The sequence below is a fragment of the Nerophis ophidion genome, linkage group LG25 (genome assembly GCF_033978795.1).
Source record: "Nerophis ophidion isolate RoL-2023_Sa linkage group LG25, RoL_Noph_v1.0, whole genome shotgun sequence".
NCBI classification, from domain to species: domain Eukaryota; kingdom Metazoa; phylum Chordata; class Actinopteri; order Syngnathiformes; family Syngnathidae; genus Nerophis; species Nerophis ophidion.
This window is the reverse complement of record NC_084635.1, coordinates 17571502-17594986: the sequence shown is the minus strand read 5'-3', so window position 1 is coordinate 17594986 and position 23485 is coordinate 17571502. Positions and strand designations below refer to the sequence as shown.

Genomic DNA, 23485 nt, shown 5'->3' with positions numbered 1-23485 from the left:
AAATAAAACAGCAGCCTAATCACTCTAGTGTCAATCATGTACTGACTGTAACAATGCTGACCCTCCAACATTTGTTGTTATGTTATCCTCTCTCTACCTCTTATTAATCTACTTGCCTGCTAATTTCCTGTTTATAGCTGCTTACTTTCTGCTTTACTATGCATCTATTTCTTCTGTTTTTTTCAAGTGAGCTTAGCTCTTAGCATGCTTGCTCCTGGCTTTCTCTCGGTGTGTAACATGTTTAGCCTTGTCCTCCAGTAATAATGCTACTTAAGCTACAAAGAAATGCAGTTTATTTTTTGTATTGGAGGTGATTATTATTAACTTAAGGGAGTGTCTCCACTGTGTGTATGAAGACACATAATTAGCTGTTAGCCGCTTGTCAGCCGGGGGACTAAAAATTAATACAGTATTGGCATATTAAGGCATTATTAAGCAATGGCTATCATGCACTTTTTCCCAAAAAATGGCCGATTGATTAGCACGTCCCTCACTATTAGCTTGCCCCCTGCAGAGGTCAAAAATAAGGTGCATTTTGAGAAGTTATTGTTTAGATCAGGGGTGTCAAACTCATTTTAGATGGGGGGGGGCACATGGAGAAAAACCTACTCCGAAGTGGGTCGGACTGGTAAAATCATGGCACAATAACTTAAAGATAAAGACAACTTCAGATGGTTTTCTTCTGTTTAAAAAAAGAACAAGCACATTCTGTAAATGTACAAATCATAATGTTGCTGTTAACAGTATTGTACATTTATTTGTCGTTATTTATACTTTCTGAATAAATTATGTGATAATGTTCATCAGTCAACTCATTGGTGTTAATTTTCAATCTATCAAGATAAAAAATATATATCACAATGAATGTACAGTATGTTATTTTGTAGTTTACTAATTTTTCTTGACTGGTGCGCTAACATTATGTGGTTTATTTTTTTTTTACATATGTAGCGTCATCTACAAAGATACAAATAATTGCTATTGCGACATCTAGTGGACACATTAAAAACAGCAGTTTCTTTCATTTAAAAATTTTGGCTCATTTTTGTACTTGGCAAACTCATCCCACGGGCCGGATAAAAGCTGTTCGCGAGCCTGATCTGGCCCACGGGCCCGTACGTTTGACACCTCTGGTTTAGATAGTCACAAAATATGAATTGACTATAAATAAAAACCTCAATACTGTATGTCATATGTGTATTTTGAGTTTACATAAAAAGCAAGATTATTGGACAAACATGGTGGAATCAGCTTACTTATCTGGCAATGAGCTCCCTCAAAGCCAGGCTGGCACTTGCAGATATACTCGTTGAAGACATCACCTCTTCTGGTGGGAGCGATCACCTGGCACAAAGCATCGTTCTTACAAGGGTTGGGACTGCAAGGCCCTAAGAGAAGCAAGGCGAATAATGACAGTAAGCTCGCAATTTAATTTACGACTTTTTACATTGAGGACATTTTTTTTTTTTGCGGCCTTGCCTGTTTCTGTCAGGTTGCATGTGTCTCCAGCAAAACCGTCCGCACAGATGCAGATGAAGGGCTCTTCTCCTACACCTGTCACGCACGTCGCCCCGTTATAACAATGATTCACCTCGCAGTAGTCACCTAGGGGAAATGTTGAGAAATGTCAAACAATTATGTCAATATGGACAATTTTGTTATATGTTCTGTCATATAGTACATGGTTTCCTAACCTTTTTTCCACCAGGGACTAGTTTAATGTATGCACTATTTTCACACACAGGCTTTTTATGTGTGGCAGATAAAAAAAACAGCAAAAAAATATGCATGAAAAATTTGCCTTTGGTCATAATCTGGCAAATTAACATTTTATATGTCAATTTATGTGCACTGTAGTGTTGACTTGATACCAATATTTTGGTACCGTTACTGGTGCCAAAATGTATTTTGATACTCTGCCCATTTATCCATGTTTGCCGCATTTGAGCTGCTTGATATTCCTGATTACCTAATTAAAAAACCTTGTCACGGAAGTAAAAATGGCAGGAGTTGAACTTTCGCATACAGTGGGGCAAAAAAGTATTTAGTCAGCCACCGATTGTGAAAGTTCTCCCACTTAAAATGATGACAGAGGTCTGTAATTTTCATCATAGGTACACTTCAACTGTGAGAGACAGAATGTGGAAAAAAAATCCAGGAATTCACATTAAAGGAAATTTAAAGAATTTATTTGTAAATTATGATGGAAAATAAGTATTCGGTCAACCATTCAAAGCTCTCACTGATGGAAGGAGGTTTTGGCTCAAAATCTCACAATACATGGCCCCATTCATTATTTCCTTAACACGGATCAATCGTCCTGTCCCCTTAGCAGAAAAACAGCCCTAAAGCATGATGTTTTCACCCCCATGCTTCACAGTAGTTATGGTGTTCTTGGGATGCAACTCAGTATTCTTCTTCCTCAAAACACGACGAGTTGAGTTTATACCAAAAAGTTCAATTTTGGTTTCATCTGACCACATGACATTCTCCCAATCCTCTGCTGTATCATCCATGTATCCATTTTGGTATAAACTCAACTCGTCGTGTTTGGAGGAAGAAGAATACTGGCGCAAAATTTTAACAATACAGGGCATTGCAGAACTATGAATACGTCCATTCTTTTGAATGGGATTTTCCTGGAAATTTTGGGAAAACCGATAATTTGCCAGCACAATTGTCATAGATGATATGAATAGTTTGGTGTTGGAATTTTTAGAAACGGTTGAAAAATATTGATGTAATAACAGTTTTTTTGTACAAAAAATAATAGGAGCGTTTTGTTGTACCAACTAAGAGGAATTTTTTGAAGGTGGAATTGTCAGAAACGGTTAAAAAATGTGAACTGTGAAAATTTATAAGGCAGAAGTGAATATAGGGGCTGAGTTTGGCAAAGAAAAATGTAACTTGGAAAATGGAAATTTGCTTGTCCAAAGTGAGTGGAGTGTGTGGATGGTGGAATGGTTCAAATCAGGAGAAATGTGGGAGTTGTGCATGTTTGAAAATTAGCCCATTCCTTTTCAATAGGCAAAATCTCCCTAGGAAAACTGGGCCTCTTTGGTAATCCAGGATATTTTTGAGGGGGGGTTCACGATTCCTGGTCGAGCCAAACGTTTAGAGACTTGGAGGGTTCCGTTTGGACAAAAATGATGGGTTGTGTAGCGCATTAAATTTTTGCAACGGAATAATAATAAATAGAAGATTTTTTGGTGTAGCATCTTACATGTGTGAATGCTTATTAAACCTAGGAAACACTCAATAACTGTCCAAAAAGTTAATGACAGGTTTAATTCATGTTGTATAGTGAATTGCATTTCAAATATCTTTTGAAACCTTGCTGTGAAATGATTGCCACTGTCAAAACAACAGTCTTGGATTGGATTGCGAAAATGAATCCAAGAAATCCGATGGGAGTGGCAAGAAGCAGATTTATGAGTCACTCCAGGACTTTTCAGTCATAATCTGTGTGTTTGTTTACTCTTCTGGGGCCATTCCAGGTCATGCAATTCACTCTCAGTGGTTCTTAACCTTTTGGACCTCAAGGCCTAACTTTTCCACCACAGAGAGGGAAATCGTTTACAGTAATTAGTAATCTTAATCCTTAATCATATGCAATAATTGTACCTAATTTACTTACAATTAAACATGGTAAACCTTGTCAAATGATATAAAAGCAAGGCTTAGTTCGAACTGATAAAAATAAATACTGATCAAATATACTGCAAGAACTGCATAAATATATTTTTACATTTTATATATGTGTATATGTATGTATGTATATATATATATATATATATATATATATATATATATATATATATATATATATATATATATATATATATATATATTATTGTTTACATACAATTACACAGTGCTAAAATAACTACATTCTAACTCAATTAAAAATAAATATAACTTCTGATTGTAATAAATAAATGGTTAATAAGATTAAAGTGCAAATGAAAATAAAGCGTCACCAATCTAGACATCATTGTTGCACTTAAAAAAAATCCAATGACTTTAGCTCCATACTTCTTCTGTTTGGTTGAAAAGTGTATCAAAACTGCTTGCCAATGCAGCAAAATTATTGGGCGGCCCTATTGGGGATGCTCACGGCCCAACAACAGACCCTAGCCCTATGGTTAATAAACACTATTGTAGACCACACAAAGTGTTTCAAATGTAGAAAGAAAATCATAATAATAATATGCATTAACACCATGGCACAGACATATTTATTGTATCGTGACGCAGTACAGTCTGTCTAAGCCTTGTTGAATAACATAATTTATCCCTCATACCTTTTGCAAGGACTATTTGGGTGGCTCGCATAAGAAACTGAAATCTGGATTAATGAAAAAAGTTCAAGTTAAAGTCCCAACGACAGTCACACACACACTAGGTGTTGTGAAATGATCCTCTGCATTTGACCCATCCCCTTGTTCACCCCGTGGGAGGTGAGGGGAGCAGAGAGCAGCAGCGGTGGCTGTGCTCGGGAATCATATGGTGATTTAACCCCTAATTCCAACCCCTTGATGCTGAGTGCCAAACAGGGAGGCAAGGGGTCCCATTTTTATAGTCTTTGGTATGACTCGGCCGGGGTTTGAACTCACGACCTTCCAGTCTTAGGGTGGACACTCAAACCACAAGGCCACTGAGCAATAAACAATATAGTGATTTTAACAAAGGATGTCCTGATACAACCTTTTCACTTCCAGTACCGATTTTGGAGCCTTGAGTATTGTACCGATATTTATTTGATATGAATTATACAAAATAGATGAATGGATATACATATTTTTTTATTATTTAGGATTGATCAAGTGAAATGACTCAAACAGAGAACAATTGTAGGTATAAAAACATTATCCTTATTATTATTAAGAGTCTGTCATTAGGTTAAAATGGAGTGGTATTTTCGGACCTGTTTCCAGTGATGGTTGGACTCCGCCAAGGCTGCCCTTTGTCACCGATTCTGTTCATAACGTTTATGGACAGAATTTCTAGGCACAGTCAGGGCGTTGAGGGTATCTGGTTTGGTGGATTAGGTCTCTGCTTTTTGTAGATGATGTGGTCCTGATGGCTTCATCTGGCCAAAATCTTCAGCTCTCACTGCACTTGTTCGGTTCGCAGCCGAGTGTGAAGCGACTTGGATGAGAATCAGCACCTCCAAGTCCGAGTCCATGGTTCTCGCCTGGAAAAGGGTGGAGTGCCATCTCCGGGTTAGGGAGGATATCTTTCCCCAAGTGGAGGAGTTCAACTACCTCGGAGTCTTGTTCACGAGTGAGGGAAAAGTGGATTGTAAGGTTGACAGGCGGATCGGTGCGGCGTCTTCTGTGATTCGAACGCTGTATCGATCCGTTGTGCTGAAGAAGGAGCTGAACCGTAAGGCAAAGCTCTCAATTTACCGGTCGATCTACATTCCCATCCTCACCTATGGTCATGAGCTTTGGGTTATTACCGAAACGACAAGATCACGGGTACAAGCGGCCGAAATGAGTTTCCTTCTCCGGGTGGCGGGGCTCTCCCTTAGAATTGGGGTGAGAAGCTCTGTCATTCGGGAGGAGCTCAAAGTAAAGCCGCTGCTCCTCCACATTGAGAGGAGCCAGATGAGGTGCTTTGGGCATCTGGTCAGGATGCCTCCCGAACGCCTCCCTAGGGAGGTGTTTCTGGAACGTCAGACCAGTAGGAAGACCCAGGACACGTTGGGACGACTATGTCTCCCGGCTGGCCTGGGAACGCTTCAGGATCCCCCGGGAGGAGCAGGACGAAGTGGCTGGGGAGAGGGAAGTCTGGGCTTCCCTGCTTAGGCTGGTGCCCCCGCGACCCAACCTCGGGTAATCGGAAGAAGATGGATGGACGGATGGATGGACATTGAGTCCTTTTGAAGCAGATGTTTAGATTCAAAAGACTGAAGTAGTTTTGGTAACTTTTTACGATACAGCGTAATGGAAAACAACACGATGGTTGGACATTATGGATTACTAGTTTTTCACATAAAATCATGAAGGTAGTTGATGCTATACGGATGGAAGGGTAGTGCTAAGGATCTGATATGATATCAGCACAAATCATCCATACATCCATCATACATCCATGTACAGCATGTGTAAATAATATGCAACTTCAAATACAAAACCCAAAACCAGTGAAGTTGGCACGTTGTGTAAACGGTAAATATAAACAGAACATAATTATTGGCTAATACGTTTCAACCTATATTTAATTGAATAGACTGCAAAGACAAGATACTTAACGTTCAAACTGTAAAACGTTATGTTTTTCAAATATTAGCTCATTTGGAATTTGATGCCTGCAACATGTTTCAAGAAAGCTGGCACAAGTAGCAAAAGAGACTGAGAAAGTTCACAAATGCTCATCAAACGCTTATTTGGAAAATCCCACAGGTGAACAGGCTAACTGGGAACAGGTGGGTGCCATGATTGGGTATAAAAGCAGCTTCCATGAAATGCTTAGTCATTTAAAAAAAAGGATGGGGCGAGGGTCACTACTTTGTCAACAAATGTGTGAGCAAATTGTTTTAGAATAACATCTCTCAACCGGCTTTTGTAAGGAATTTAGGGGTTTCACCATCTACGGTCCGTAATATCATCAAAAGGTTCAGAGAATCTGGAGAAATCACTGCACGCAAGCGATGATATTACAGACTTTTGATCCTTCACGCAGTACTGCATCAAAAAGGATATCACCACATGGGCTCAGGAACACTTTAAAGAACCACTGTCCGTTTACCTTTTGTACTGGCTTCAGTAAAATACAAGAAAATGTGTGCTTCATGGAGACCATGTAGATGTGAAATGTCCATCTTTGCACACATACATGCGCTGCAAGATTGATTGTATCAGCAATTTAACATGCAAAATTATCCTTTTTTTTTTGTTGCTGATATTCAATCGATGCCCAATGTCAATATCACTATCGGACAACCCTAATTTTAACAATAATTTCACTGTACAGTATACTTGCTTAGTTATTAGTAATGACCTGCTGCATATATCCAAACATGCAGTTCTGTACAACAAAAACGGACACAAGGACGAAACAGCAGCATGTCCGTGTGTGGTCGGGATTAAGAGATTGCAGGATTAACCAGGTGGGAGAGAAGCAGGGAGCTCTTTCGGGAAAGAGCAGTTACACAACATGAGAGTGTTTCCCGTAAACAACAACAACAACACATCAGGATGTGAGAATTAGTGCAACAGAAGGTGCTGGATGCACACACAGCTGCCAATGAGATTCTCAACAGCCCAGACATGTTTGGTGCTATTTTCTGTCAGGTCACAAGACCATGGTGTGCATGTGTGTGCAGGTGTGTGAAGTTGGCAGGACATTTCCAGGTTGATCTTGAGTTAGGTGAGCACACAGCTGTTCTTGTTGTACTCGAGACAGCGGCACATATGGCGCTATTTTTCGGGTTTTGGTAAAAATAAAATGTTAAAAATGTGTCATTATTCAGTATTATTATTCTTATTATTATTCAAGTTTTAAATCTCTAGATCAACATTAGGTCTATCTGTCAATATGACGTTTTTAAAGATTTAAGTTGTATGCTCTTTTTGTCAAAGAAAACCATGTTTTTTTATGGAAAAAAACACAAAATATGCAATAATTTCACCCACTAAAATTTTGAAGTAGAATATTTGAGATTATATAATTAAACAACTCATAACATCATTGATTTTAATTCACTATTATTTTTTGTACAATGACACTTAAAAACAAAACACACTGATCCAAAGGGGTCCTACTCATTAAAGTGTTAAAAAATAAATTATAATGGGTTTTTTTACTGTTTACTTTTAACACAATGGTCTCAAGATCAACTTCAGATCTATTCGTCAATTATACGTTTTTTTGTAGTTTATGTTTTTTGTTTGTTTCTTTTAGGCCCTTCTTTGAAAAAAAAAAAGAAGCTCAGTTTTTTATATGGCAAACACAAAATATCCAACATTTGTCCACAAAAATATCTCGAAATGGAATATTTAATGTGACGTAATTGGAGCCATGAATAGGTCAATAATTCAAAATGACATTGATTTTGATTCACTTATTATGATTTAAAGAAAGAAACAGCCTGCATGGCAGCTGTGTGTTATTAGAGTAAACATTGCAAAATGTTCCTGTTACATTTTACATTTGCTCTTTTATACCACTTTTTATGTTTTAATTTTTTTCCATCGTATTTTTAAAAAGTGCCGTGGGGCCGTTAAAAAATGACCTGCGGGCCACAAATGGCCCCCGGGCCGCTCTTTGGACACCCCAGATGCAACCATTCTTCGCTCTGCTTCTGCCTACTTCTTTCCGGACTTCTTGACAGAGAACAACTGGAAATATGTAATGTACAATATTGTAACTGTATGCATGTTCCAAACAAAATTGTACTATTTCCTTCTTTCCTTTCTTACTTGACTGTCTAAACCAGTGAATCTCAAACTGTGGTACGAGGTACCACTTGTGGTACGACAAAAAGTCTGTAAATATGTACTGCATTTGGAGTTTTATTGTTGAGGATGTTTGTGCACTATGTGTAATGTTACAGTGGCCAACAATAATAAATATAAATGTTGACTAAAACCACTGCCTTGTTTTTAATAAATACTTAGGCCTACTACGCGAATGTATTTTAATGTTGGTCATTATGGTGGAACTTGGAGAGCCAAGTGTTTTCTGGGGTGGTACTTGGAAAAACGTTTGTGAACCACTGTTCTAAACGATCGATCTAACGTATCCTATTTATTTTTTCTCTACTAATTGACAAATGGTGACACCTAAATACAGGAACCAAACAACTTTCGTAACAGAAATATGTTAAAACTAGGGCTGTCAGAGTTAATAACAAATTAACTTATGCGATTAATCACATTAAATGATCACATTAATCATGAACACTATTACAAACCCTGTTTCCATATGAGTTGGGAAATTGTGTTAGATGTAAACATAAACGGAATACAATGATTTGCAAATCCTTTTCAACCTATATTCAGTTGAATGCACTACAAAGACAAGATATTTGATGTTCAAACTCATAAATTTTATTTATTTTTTGCAAATAATAATTAACTTAGAATTTCATGGCTGCAACATGTGCCAAAGTACTTGGGAAAGGGCATGTTCACCACTGTGTTACATCACCTTTTCTTTTAACAACACTCAATAAACTTTTGGGAACTGAGGAAACTAATTGTTGAAGCTTTGAAAGTGGAATTCTTTCCCATTCTTGTTTTATGTAAAGCTTCAGTCGTTCAACAGTCCGAGGTCTTCGCTGTCGTATTTTACACTTCATTATGCGCCACACATTTTCCATGGGAGACAGGTCTGGACTGCAGGCGGGCCAGGAAATTACCCGCACTCTTTTACTACGAAACCACGCTGTTGTAACACGTGGCTTGGCATTGTCTTGCTGAAATAAGTAGGGGCGTCCATGATAATGTTGCTTGGATGACAACATATGTTGCTCCAAAATCTGTATGGACCATTCAGCATTAATGGTGCCTTCACAGATATGTAAGTTACCCATGCCTTGGGCACTAATGCACTTCCATACCATCACAGATGCTGGCTTTTGAACTTTGCGCCTATAACAATCTGGATGGTTATTTTCCTCTTTGTTCCGGAGTACACCACGTCCACAGTTTCCAAATATAATTTGAAATGTGGACTTGTCAGACCACAGATCACTTTTCCACTTTGCATCAGTCCATCTTAGATGAGCTCGGGCCCAGAAAATCCGGCGGCGTTCTTGTGTGTTGTTGATAAATGGCTTTCGCTTTGCAGAGTAGAGTTTTAACTTGCACTTACAGATGTAGCGACCAACTGTAGTTACTGACAGTGGTTTTAGGAAGTGTTCCTGAGGCCGTGTAGTGATATCATTTACACACTGATGTCGGTTTTTGATGCAGTACTGCCTGAGGGATCAAAGGTCCGTAATATCATTGCTTACGTGCAGTGATTTCTCCAGATTCTCTGAACCTTTTGATGATTTTACGGACCGTAGATGGTAAAATCCCTACATTCCTTGCAATAGCTCGGTGAAAAAATGTTGTTCTAAAACTGGTCGACAATTTGCATACAAATTGGTGACCCTCGCCCCATCCTTGTTTGTGAATTACTTAGCATTTCATGTAAGCTGTTTTTATACCCAATCATGGCACCCACCTATTCCCAATTAGCCTGCACACCTGTGGGATGTTCCAAATAAGTGTTTGATGAGCATTCCTCAACTTTATCAGTATTTATTGCCACCTTTCCCAACTTATTTGTCACGTGTTGCTGGCATCAAATTCTAAAGTTAATGATTATTTGCAAAAAAAAAAAAAAAGATTATCAATTTTAACATCAAATATGTTGTCTTTGTAGCATATTCAACTGAATATGGGTTGACAATGATTTGCAAATCATTGTATTCCGTTTATATTTACATCTAGCACAATTTCCCAACTCATATGGAAACGGGGTTTGTAATTCAACATAGGCTCCAGCACCCCCTGCAACATCGAAAGGGACAAGCGGTAGGAAATAGATGGATGGATGGATGGATAGATCAAAAATGTACACAATTTAGTGAATTGTGTAAACATAAGATGTTTCTAAATGTGTACTTAAATAATTTAAAAATCCGTTAAAGCTTCCTACATTTCGAATCAAAAACATATTTTGACTCTTTATAAATGACCAATGATCTGCTTCTATTACTTCCCATAAAAATAAGCCAGTTTGTACTAGTTCAGATTACCCGTGTAAACGTTTTCTAAATTACTCCAACGATTTGAATGAAGTCAGAATTAAAGCACAAAACGTCCCATGTACGGTGAGTTAAAGAATCTTACCTGTGACTGAAAATAGGCAAATGAGAAAGGTGAAAGCAGTCAAAAGAGCTTTTCCTGTCATTTTTGTTTTGCTCTTCGTTCAGTCAAGTTTGTTCAGAGTGAAGTGAATAGCAGAACCTCTGCTACTGCTGCGTTCAAGTGCTCTCTGGAAAAATGGGAATTCTACTGCAACCGAAAGGAAAACGAATGGTAAATCCCAATGGGAAGTGACGTCTTTCAAAGGGCGTAAACCTCTGGTCATAAAGTAGGGAGTGAATTTATGTATTTATTGTTTTACTCTTTTTTTTTTAGTAGTGAATTTTTACCACATACAATTAATCGTTCAGGAATTAAATAAGAATATAAAAAAATTGACTATATGGAGCAGTGGTTCTCAACCTTTTTTCAGTGATGTACCCATGTGAATTTTTTTTTTAATTCAAGTACCCCCTAATCAGAGCAAAGCATTTTTGGTTGAAAAAAAGAGATAAAGAAGTAAAATACAGCACCATGTCATCAGTTTCTGATTTATTAAATTGTATAACAGTGCAAAATATTGCTCATTTGTAGTGGTCTTTCTTGAACTATTTGGAAAACAAGATACCGGTATACAAATAAGTAAAAACTTGTTGAAAAATGAACAAGTGATCCGATTATAAATAAAGATTTCTACACATAGAAGTAATCATCAACTTAAAGTGCCCTCTTTGGGGATTGTAATAGAGACCCATCTGGATTCATGAACTTAATTCTAAACATTTCTTCACAAAAAATAAATATTTAACATCAATATTTATGGAACATGTCAACAAAAAATCTAGCTGTGAACACCGAATATTGCATTGTTGCATTTCTTTTCACAGTTTCTGAACTTTCATTTATATTTTGTTGAAGTATTATTCAATAAATATATTTATAAAGGATTTTTGAATCGTTGCTATCTTTAGAATTTTTTTTTTTTAAATCTCACGTACCCCTTGGCATACCTTCAAGTAACCCCAGGGGTACGCTTACCCCCATTTGAGAACCACTGATATGGAGGACACTAATTTTGGGGTGACGTTGTCCTTTTCTTTGTCTGTTTACATACACAAAATGACTGAAGCTTTTGAAACAAAACATCGAAATAAATCTGATTTTGACAAAAGTCTATATTAAAAAGGTTAAAGACCGCCTTTTTCATCAGGCTTTTTAAATTCTTCTTGGGTTCTGTAATTTATATTGCTATAATTACTACAGGTCAAGTTGAAGTACCAATGGTTGTCACACACATACTAGGTGTGGTGAAATTACTCTCTGCATTTGACCCATCCCCTTGATCAACCCCTGGGAGGTGAGGGGAGTAGTGAGCAGCAGCGGTGGCCGCAGCCGGCAATCATTTAGGTTGTTCAACCCCCAATTCCAACCCTTGATGCTGAGTGCCGAGCAGGGAGGTAATGGGTCCCATTTTTATAGTCTTTGGTATGACTCAGCCGGGGTTTGAACACACGATATTCTCAATAGTTTATGTTTCTAATGATCTATTTATTTTGTACTTATATTTTATTCATATATATTTCTTAGAATATGTTTTATGTTAGGCCCTGCAATGAGGTGGCGACTTGTCCAGGGTGTACCCCGCCTTCTGCCCGATTGTAGCTGAGATAGGCACCAGAGCCCCCCGCGAGCCCAAAGGGAATAAGCGGTGGAAAGTGGATGGGTGGTGGATGTTTTATGTTATTTTATTATTTGATCACTTTACCCACCTGCTCCCAGTGCCACCCACACTGGTTTCAATGTAACTTAAATATTGGGTTTCACTATGTAAAGCGTTTGAGTCACTAGAGAAAAAGTGCTATATAAATATAATTGCAGCACGGTGAAACAGGGGTTAGTGCATGTGCCTCACATTACAAAGGTCCTGAGTTGTCCTGGGTTCAATCCCGGGCTCGGCATGTTCTACCCGTGACTGTGTGGGTTCCCTCCGGGTACTCCGGCTTCCTCCCACCTCCAAAAACATGCACCTGAGGATAGGTTGATTGGCAACACTAAATTGGCCCTAATTTGGGAATTGTGAGTGTGAATGTTGTCTGTCTATCTATGTTGGCCCTGTGATGAGGTGGCGACTTGTCCAGGGTGTAAGAACCGCCTTCCGCCCTAATGCAGCTGAGATTGGCTCCAGCGACCCCCCACAAGCCCAAACGGGACAAGCGGTAGAAATGGATGGATGGATTGATGTTATTTTATTGAATGTGTTACTTTTTATTTATTCTGAAAATATGTTTTTCCTCACTCCTCAGTGCGATGCCATCTTTTGTTATTGTCAATAGTGATGCATGTGCGTGCGTGCATATCTTGTTTTTTCGATTTTCTCTTACTGGTGAAATGACTACGTGTTGCAACTTGTCTGTGCATGAAAAGTGTATTTATTATTTTGATATTAAGGGTTAGTGCATGTGCCTCACAATACGAAGGTCCTGAGTAGTCCTGGGTTCAATCCCGGTCTCGGGATCTTTCTGTGTGGAGTTTGCATGTTCTCCCCTTGACTGGGTGGGTTCCCTCCGAGTACTCAGGCTTCCTCCCACCGCCAAAAACATGCACCTGGGGATAGGTTGATTGGCAACACTAAATGGGCCCTAGTGCAATGGTTCTCAAATGGGGGTGCTTGAAGGTATGCCAAGGGGTATGTGAGATTTTTTTGATATTTTTCTAAAAATAGCAACAATTCAAAAATCCTTTACAAATATATTTATTGAATAATACTTCAACAAAATATGAATGTAAGTTCATAAACTGTGAAAAGAAATGCAACAATGCAATATTCAGTGTTGACAGCTAGATTTTTTGTGGACATGTTCCATAAATATTGTTGTTACAGTTTTCTTTTTTTGTGAAGAAATTAAGTTCATGAATCCAGATGGATCTCTATTAAAATCCCCAAAGAGGGCACTTTAAGTTGATGATTACTTCTATGTGTAGAAATCTTTATGTATAAATGATTCACTTGTTCATTTTTCAACAAGTTTTTACTTATTTTTTTATCTTTTTTTCCAACTTTTTCAAGATAGACCACTACAAATGAGCAATATTTTGCACTGTTATACAATTTAATAAATCAGCAACTGATGACATAGTGCTGTATTTTACTTCTTTATCTCTTTTTTTCAACCAGAGATGCTTTGCTCTGATTAGGGGGTACTTGAATTAAAAACATGTTCACAGGGGGTACATCACTGAAAAAAGGTTGAGAACCACTGCCCTAGTGTGTGTATGCGAGTGTGAATGTTGTCTGTCTATCTGTGTTGGCCCTGTGATGAGGTGGCGACTTGTCCAGGGTGTACACCCCTACCGCCCGAATGCAGCTGAGATAGTCTCCAGCACCCCCCGCGACCCCAAAAGGGTCAAGCAGTAGAAAATGGATGGATGGATGGATAATGAAAAAAAAAATAACGTGTGCAAATGTTTAAACAAGTTTGACTAAGCACCACTTTGTTAATCTCTGTCGCCCTCAAGAGGACACTATTTGCAATAACCTCATCCTGGACATTTGAACATGAAAAAAGTACTAAGACAAGTCGCCATCACATCACAGCGCCAACACAGATAGACAGAAAACATCCACACTCACACTAGGGCCGATTTAGTGTTGCCAATCAACCTATACCCAGGTGCAAGCTGAGATAGGCTCCAGCACCCTCCGCCACCCCAAATGGGACAAGGATACTGCACATTTTCGTTTTAACTCAGGGGCCGCATGGAGGAAAATCTGTGCACAAGCAGGCCGGACTATTAAAATCATGTCATTAAAACAAAAAAATAAAGACAACTTCAGATTGTTTTATCCGTCTTAATTTGGCCAAAAATAGAAGAATCACATTCTGAAAATATTTCAATAAAAGCATAGAAAAAAAAGTTTAGATCCGTGAAGGAAAGAAGAAAGTGAATGAATGTTTATAACTGAATGCATTTACATATGCATAAAAATATGTTGGGTTTTTTTTGTATTCTGTCCATCAATTTTCTACCGCTTGTCCCTTTTGGGTTGGTGGTGGGTGCTGGAGCCATTTAAAAAAAAAAAAAAATTAAATACATTTTATGACAACCTTTTTCCAAAACACAATATAGAATGTGAGATATAACAGGATAATGCATACATTTATCCTTTGTTTTCAAAATGGTTACAAAAAAGTGGCACCCCAATAATTTACTGTTGAACACCATCTTTGTAACTTGATTGTTCCCTGGCAACCCATTTTGAAAATTCGTAGCGCCAACACTGATGGAGTATTGGTGCGTGCAAAACAGCAGCAGGGCCGGTTCCAATAATTAAATATAATAGATAATTCATTCACAGGCCAGATCCGGCCCGCAGCCCTTGACTTTGACACCCCTGTTGTACAGTATACAGTACATCTGACTAATAGTGTAAATGCCACAAGGCATTAGCGTCTTGATATGCCACACCAGTGGGGTCACTAACACAAATTTGGATGGATTTGTCAACACATATTTTGAGAAATATAGGCCTTTTGTTTATACAGAAAACGTTTTTCAGCTCATGACAGCTGGGAGCAAAAACACAACTGTGTACATTGTTGTTTAGCATGTACAGTTGGGCAAAAAAGTATTTAGTCAGCCACCGATTGTGCAAGTTCTCCCACTTAAAACAATGACAGAGGTCTGTAATTTTCATCATAGGTACACTTCAACTGTGAGAGACAGAATGTGAAAAAAAAAAAAACAGGAATTCACACTGTAGGAATTTTTAAGAATTTATTTGTAAATTATGGTGGAAAATAAGTATTTGGTCTCTTCAAACAAGGAAGATCTCTGGCTCTCACAGACCTATAACTTCTTCTTTAAGAAGCTCTTCTGTCCTCCACTCGCACTTGTTTGAACTCGCTATCTGTATAACAACTGTGGGAGCAATTATCAGAAAATGGAAGACATACAATTCCCCCCCAAGATGGCGCTGCTGTAGTGGCTGCTGTTGGCAGGAGCTCTGTGCTCTTGTGTCATCCTTTTGTGTTTCCCTCTTGTTTTCATGTGTTATTATATTTTTTTGCCTTTTGGTCCAGGACCCTTTGGGACTGTGTGACAAGGGGTGGCACTTTCGTGACTTCTGTGGTCCTTTTCTTGTGGACTTCTGGATCTGCCTCCCCGGGAGCCTTTTGGCCATGGAGACCAGCTGCTGGGTGTCTGCCACACCGGAGTCGGTTTGGAGTGACTGGAGGAGGGGACATAGCTGCGGAGCTAGCACTGAGCGCTGGGACGGAGAGGCTTCGCGGTGTCTTGGCTGGGTGAGCAGGTGTCGGACACCTCAGTCACCTTGGACGTATCATCTCTCATCCATGCGGACTGGACACTGGCCGAGAGTGGAGTCGGCTGTCTTGGTTGCTTTGTTGGGTCTGCTCCTGTCTCTGGCCTTGCTCCCTCCACCCCGGCGGACGATGGTGTGGAACACCGCAGAGGCCACCACAGTGGATATGTTTCTTTTACTTTTTATTCATAGCTGTGTGTAAAAGTGTCTGGTTGTATCTGCTGCTTTATTGTCTTTAATGTCCTCTGTGTTCTTTGATGTTTGATGTTTCCCTCTTACACACATGTTAAAAGGGATGTGTACTATGGCTATGAGTAGTTTTTTTCCCTTGGCCTCATTCCGCACCCCCTCTCCAGGGCCCAGGCTAAGACCGATTTTTTTTATTCTATTTTAATCTTCTATTTTTTTCTCCCATTACCCCCCCTTGTTTACCTGTATCTCATCTTTTTTGTAAGGTGCGCTGGAAGCCGGCAGACCTGTCAGCGATCCTGTTCTGTCTCCCTGTAATGTTTGTTTGATCTTGAATGGCATTGTGCTGAACATTTTAATTTTCCTGAAGGAACTCTCCTGACGGAATAAATAAAGTACTATCTAATCTAATCTAATACAAGACCACTGATAATCTCCCTCGATCTGGGGCTCCACGCAACATCTCATCCCGTGGGGTCAAAACGATCATGATAACTGTGAGCAAAAATCCCAGAACCACACGGGGGGACCTGGTGAATGACCTGCAGAGAGCTGGGACCAAAGTAACAAAGGTTACCATCAGTAAGACACTACGCCGACAGGGAATCAAATCATATCAGGACCACATGATTAGCATATGGGCCTAATTTTTGATGTTATGATTGCAGTTATTATTTTAGTAGAATAATGAATGACAGGTTATTACTACAATTAATGAATATGGTTTTAATATTACTATAAAAAAGTATTTAGGTTTCTGCAAACAACTCAAACTATGGAAAATTAGACATCAGCCCAGATCAGTAGAGATGGCAGAGTTAAAAATATGTATTTAAAAAAACACCAAAAAAATGTTAGCTCCATACATTAGGCAAATTAAATCTGAGAGATAATAGTGTAAGGCTTACTTGTTCAGCCATGATAGCCCCAGGAAAACCTGATTTCCTTTCTTTTTAATCCCAGGGAACTGCCATGGACCTTTTATCATAGATATGAATAAACACTCCATGTTTTTATTGATGTCAATGGTACATGTACTATTTAAATATACACATATCGAAAGGAGAAAAGAAAATTAATAGTCCCACTTTGTGGCATACATTCAATATTTCCATATATAAATATTAAATAAATAAAAATATTTTTTTTAAACAGACAAGTGAGGAAAGAAAACATATTTGGAAATATAATTTCCATCATTGACTGACATCTGTGGACTGGTTGTATGTGTATGAAAATAGAGATATCTTAAAACTTCATTAACTATGTGCAGAGAGCTGGGACCAAAGTAACAAATGTTACCATCAGTAACACACTACGCCCACAGGGAATCAAATCCTGCAGTGCCAGATGTGTCCCCCTGCTTAAGCCAGTGCATGTCCAGGCGTGTCTGAAGTTTGCCAGAGAACACATGGATGATACAGCAGAGGATTGGGAGAATGTCATGTGGTCACATGAAACCAAAATAGAACTTTTTGGTAAAAAACTCAACGCTTCGTGTTTGGAGGAAGAAGAATACCGAGCGGCATCCCAAGGACACCATACCTACTGTGAAGCATGGGGGTGGAAACATCATGCTTTGGGGCTGTTTTTCTGCTAAGGGGACAGGACGATTGATCCATGTTAAGGAAAGAATGAATGGGGCCATGTATCGTGAGATTTTGAGCGAAAACCTCCTCCCATCAGTGAGAGCTTTGAATGTTTGACCAAATACATATTTTTCCACCATAATTCACAAATAAATTCTTTAAAATTCCTACATTGTGAATTCCTGGATTTTGTTTTCACATTCTGTCCCTCACAGTTGAAGTGTACCTATGATGAACATTACAGACCTCTGTCATCATTTTAAGTGGGAGAACCTACACAATCGGTGGCTGACTAAATACTTTTTGCTACACTTTATGTATGTATGAACTGTATGCATAGAAGCATGTGTTATGCTGCATTTATGGTGTACCATGTATACAAACAGTTTACTGCATTTTAAAGCTGGTGTGTGTCATGGTTAAGTGTCTGCCTCTGTTTTCTTACACCACTGTTGGTAACACTTGCTTTATTTTCATTTTATTATTTGGAGCCCTTGACAGACAACAGCTTTAACAATTGCCGATTTCAAAACAAGCACTTTTACATTTATGCTCTGATTGCACAATATTGATACACAATTATTGCTAACACATTATATATGTACAGTGACTTAAGAGAACCCCAACTCAAGAGTGTTTTGAGATAAAAACTAGTTGGTATGTTTGAAATTGCAGGCAAATTTGGAGTTACAACCATCCACGCCATTAGTTGGTGTGGCAAATGTCAAAGTAAACCCCGTAAGACCCGCCCAAAACATTTCCGGTCTTACTCGCTAGCATTACCTCATAGTTAGAGATTGACACAACTTTGTTTTTCCAAGCATGGGAAGGAAGAAAGTAAGTGTGAAGGACAGTAGTGAGAATAATAAGCGGATGATATTCCTTGAACTAAATAAATAAATCAGCAAACACATGACCGAGCGTGTCACCAAAATTGCAAAGCGTGTGACTGCTAGTCTGCACCTAACTGAAGCAGAATGAGTCTAACAGCAGCCAAGAATATTAAAATTACATCTAAATGGTGGACATTAATCCATGAAAATATGGAAAAACTGCTAATGGTGTTTGTAGAAGCAGGTTGAAGGAGATATTGTAGAAGTACACTCAACAAGTTAAATACTGTTTATTATTATTATATTACTTTAAAATACTACTGTAGTTGTTGGTAGTGCATTCCATTGCATTGTTTATACACACAATTCCTTATTGGAAAGTTTTTTTTTCTTTTTAAAAGCCATGTTAGGTGTAAAAATTGTTCCGTTTTTACAGGATGATTTCAATGTTGGTTTGAGAGTGTTTTGAGTTAAATGGGTCCCTCCAATTTTTTTTTTTACATTCAAAACTGTCACATTGCGGTGAGGGATGTCTTGTCTTGGTTTTTTCTGTCTTATGATTTGCATGTTTTAGTTTGAAAAGTAACTCTCCTCTCGTTTCAAGTCACTTGCCCTTCCTTTTGTGTCATCAGTCTGACGTCATCCCTGTTCCCTGATTGTTTCCACCTGTTCCCTATTACCCTCATGTGTCTTATAAGCCCACTCCTCCCTTTGTTCTGTGCCAGATTGTTTCGTTTATACGTGCTCTCTAGCGTCCATGTCCATGTCCATGCCTTGCCTTACCTTGCCTTGTCTCATACTTATGTTCCTTGATCCTGAAACCTTTCGTTACTATTTTGAGTTTTCCTTTCTTCTTCCTCAGCAGAGTGATTTTTTTGTTATTTAGTTTATTCAGCCAAAGTGATGAGTCATCAGTTATTTTTCTTTCTTTCCTAAAATTTTGGAGTGACAATTTTAAATGATAAATAATAAATGTGTGGTACTTGTATAGCGCTTTTCTACCTTCAAGGTACTCAAAGCGCTTTGACACTACTTCCACATTTACCCATTCACACACACATTCACACACTGATGGCGGAAGCTGCCATGCAAGGCGCCAACCAGCACCCATCAGGAGCAAGGGTGAAGTGTCTTGCTCAGGACACAACGGACGTGACGAGGTTGGTTCTAGGTGGGATTTGAACCAGTGACCCTCGCGTTGCGCACGGCCACTCTCCCACTGCGCCACGCCGTCCCCGTTTTAGTTAAAACTTTATTAGATTAGTTAGTGTAGAATTTTTCATAGCTGTTGTTTCTTCCTCCTGTTGGAGCGTTTTTTGTTAATACATTTTATAGCATATACGGCGCCAATTATAGTTTGTCTTTGCTTTGGTGTTTTCCTCCGTTCGGAGTGATTTTCAGTTGTTCCTTTTTTTTTCAGAACCTTTTTCGCCGATTAGTTTTTTTTGGGTTAATATAGATATTGTAATTCCTTGACTTTGGAGGTGAAAGGAAGCTATCAAAATAAAAGCCTGTCAAAGTTCCCTACTCTTCATCTGAGTCCTATCCTTTTCAAAGATAAGATATTTGAAGTTCAAACTCATAAACTTTATTTTTTTTTTTTTGCAAATAATTATTGACTTAGAATTTCATGGCTGCAACACGTGCCAAAGTAGTTGGGAAATGGCATGTTCTCCACTGTGTTACATCACATTTTCTTTTAACAACACTCAATAAACCTTTGGGAACTGAGGAAACTAATTGATGAAGCTTTGTAAGTTGAATTATTTCCCATTCTTGTTTTATGTAGAGCTTCAGCCGTTCAACACTCCGGGGTCTCCGCTGTCGTATTTTTCGCTTCATAATGCGCCACACATTTTCGATGGGAGACAGGTCTGGACTGCAGGTGGGCCAGGAAAGTACCCGCACTCTTTGTTTTACGAAGCCACGCTGTTCTAACACGTGCTGAATGTGGCTTGGCATTGTCTTGCTGAAATAAACAGGGGCGTCCATGAAAAAAAACGGCGCTTAGAAGCCAGCATATGTTGTTCCAAAACCTGTATGTACCTTCCAGCATTAATGTTGCCTTCACAGATGTGTAAGTTACCCATGCCTTGGGCACTAATGCACCTCCATACCATCACAGATGCTGGCTTTTGAACTTTGCGTCGATAACAGTCTGGATGGTTCGCTTCGCCTTTGGTCCAGATGACACGATGTGTAATATTTCCAAAAACAATTTGAAATGTGGACTCGTCAGACCACAGAACACTTTTCCACTTTTCATCCGTCCATCTTAGATGATCTCAGGCCCAGAGAAGCTGACAGTGTTTCTGGATGTTGTTGATAAATGGCTTTCGCTTTGCATAGTGGATCTTTAACTTTCACTTACAGATGTAGCGACGAACTATATTTAGTGACAGTGGTTTTCTGAAGTGTTCCTGAGCCCATGTGGTGATATCCTTTAGAGATTGATGTTGGTTTTTGATACAGTGCCGTCCGAGGGCTCAAAGGTCACGGTCATTCAATGTTGGTTTCCGGCCATGCCGCTTACGTGGAGTGATTTCTCCAGATTCTCTGACCCGTTTGATGATATAATGGACCGTAGATGTTGATATCCCGAAATGTCTTGCAATTGCACTTTCAGAAATGTTGTTCTTAAACTGTTTGACTATTTGCTCATGCAGTTGTGGACAAAGGGGTGTACCTCGCCCCATCCTTTCTTGTGAAAGACAGAGCATTTTTTGGGAAGCTGTTTTTATACCCAATCATGGCACGCACCTGTTCCCAATTAGCCTGCACACCTGTGGGATGTTCCAAATGAGTTTTTGATGAGCACTCCTCAACTTTATCAGTATTTATTACCACCTTTCCCAACTTCTTTGTCATATGTTGCTGGCATCAAATTCTAAAGTTAATGATTATTTGCAAAAAAAAAAAAGTCTATCAGTTTGAACATCAAATATGTTGTCTTTGTAGCATATTCAACTGAATATGGGTTGAAAATTATTTGTAAATCATTGTATTCCGTTTATATTTACAACTAACACAATTTCCCAACTCATATGGAAATGGGGTTTGTATTTTCCACAGCTTTTTTGGTTGTTAGAGGTAGAAAGTGTTTTAAAGTCAAGTTATAATTATTTTTTTAAAAGGCAAAAAACAAACAGGTCGGGCACTGAGAAATTTACATTTATGAATATAAAACTTAGCCAATGGTATAATGAGGTTGCAATGACATTGCAGCAGCAAAAATATTTATTTATTTTTTATTTTTATTTTATTTTTTTATTTATTTCAACCCGAGGGTCCCCTGTTCAATCCCCACCTAGTACCAACCTCATCACGTCCGTTGTGTCCTGAGCAAGACACTTCACCCTTGCTCCTGATGAGTGCTGGTGAGGGCCTTGCATGGCAGCTCCCTCCATCAGTGTGTGAATGTGTGTGTGAATGGGTAAATATGGAAATAGTGTCAAAGCGCTTTGAGTACCTTTAAGGTAGAAAAGCGCTATACAAGTACAACCCATTTATCATTGATCATTTATAAATTTCAACAATTACAAACAGTAAGTCAAACAACAATATAAAACATTATCAAACATTATGAAAACAGTACAAAACAGCGTAAATTCAAAATAACAAAAATAGAATACAAACAAATCTATATATATATATATATAGATATATATATATATATATGTATATATATAGATATAGATATATAGATATATATATATATGTATCTATATATATATATATATAGATACATATATGTATCTATATATATATATATATATAGATACATATATATATCTATATATATACATCTATATATATATATATATGTATATATATATATATATCTATATGTATATATATATATATATATATATATATATATATATATATATATATATATATATATAAACAAAGTGCAAAGCCATAGGCTCATTCAGATTCATTAAATAAATTAAATTTGGAAGACAGCATCATCGTTTTCACAGCTTTTCTGTTGTTAGAGGTAGAGATCTTTTTAATGTAAAGTTTAAAGTCTTTTTTAAAGGCACAATAGATAGGACGGGTATTGAGAAACTTACATTTATGAATATAAAACTTAGTTAATGGTATAATGAGGTTGCAAAGACATTGCAGCAGCAAAAATATTGTTTTTATTTTTTTAATTTTTTTTTTTATTTCAACCCAAGGGTCCCTGGTTCAATCCCCACCTAGTACCAACCTCGTCACGTCCGTTGTGTCCTGAGCAAGAAACTTCACCCTTGCTCCTGATGGGTGCTGGTTAGCGCCTTGCATGGCAGCTCCTTCCAAAAGCGCTTTGAGCACCTTGAAGGTAGAAAGTACAACCCATTTATCATTGATCATTTATAAATTTCAACCATTACAAACAGTAAGTCAAACAACAATATAAAACATTATCAAACATTATGAAAACAGTACAAAACAGCGCCAGGGGGTTGTAAATTCAAAATAACAAAAACAGAATACAAACAAATATATATATATATATAATAAAGTGCGAAGCCATAGGCTCATTCAGATTCATTAAATAAATCAAATTTAGAACACAGCATCATCGTTTTCACAGCTTTTTTGTTGTTAGAGGTAGAGAGCGTTTTAATGTAAAGTTCAAAGTCTTTTTTAAAGGCACAAACTTGACAAACTTGACAAACTTACATTTATGAATATAAAACTTAGCCAATGGTACAATGAGATTGCGAAGACATTGCAGCAGCAAAAAGATTGTAC

General features: G+C 38.1%; 1 protein-coding gene across 2 annotated transcripts in view; it reads right to left on the bottom strand.

The window, feature by feature from the left end:
- Positions 1 to 11022, bottom strand: part of LOC133542801 (EGF-like repeat and discoidin I-like domain-containing protein 3) — a 39110-nt gene extending 28088 nt beyond the window's left edge. For both annotated transcript variants that reach the window (XM_061886971.1, XM_061886972.1), the window contains exons 1-3: positions 10854 to 11022; positions 1480 to 1605; positions 1257 to 1388 (exon numbers count right to left, since the gene is read on the bottom strand). In XM_061886971.1, the coding sequence (XP_061742955.1) occupies positions 1257 to 1388; positions 1480 to 1605; positions 10854 to 10914 (319 nt within the window). In that variant the 5' untranslated portion in view covers positions 10915 to 11022. The remainder of the gene's footprint in view (positions 1 to 1256; positions 1389 to 1479; positions 1606 to 10853) is intronic.
- Positions 11023 to 23485: the final 12463 nt, after the last annotated feature.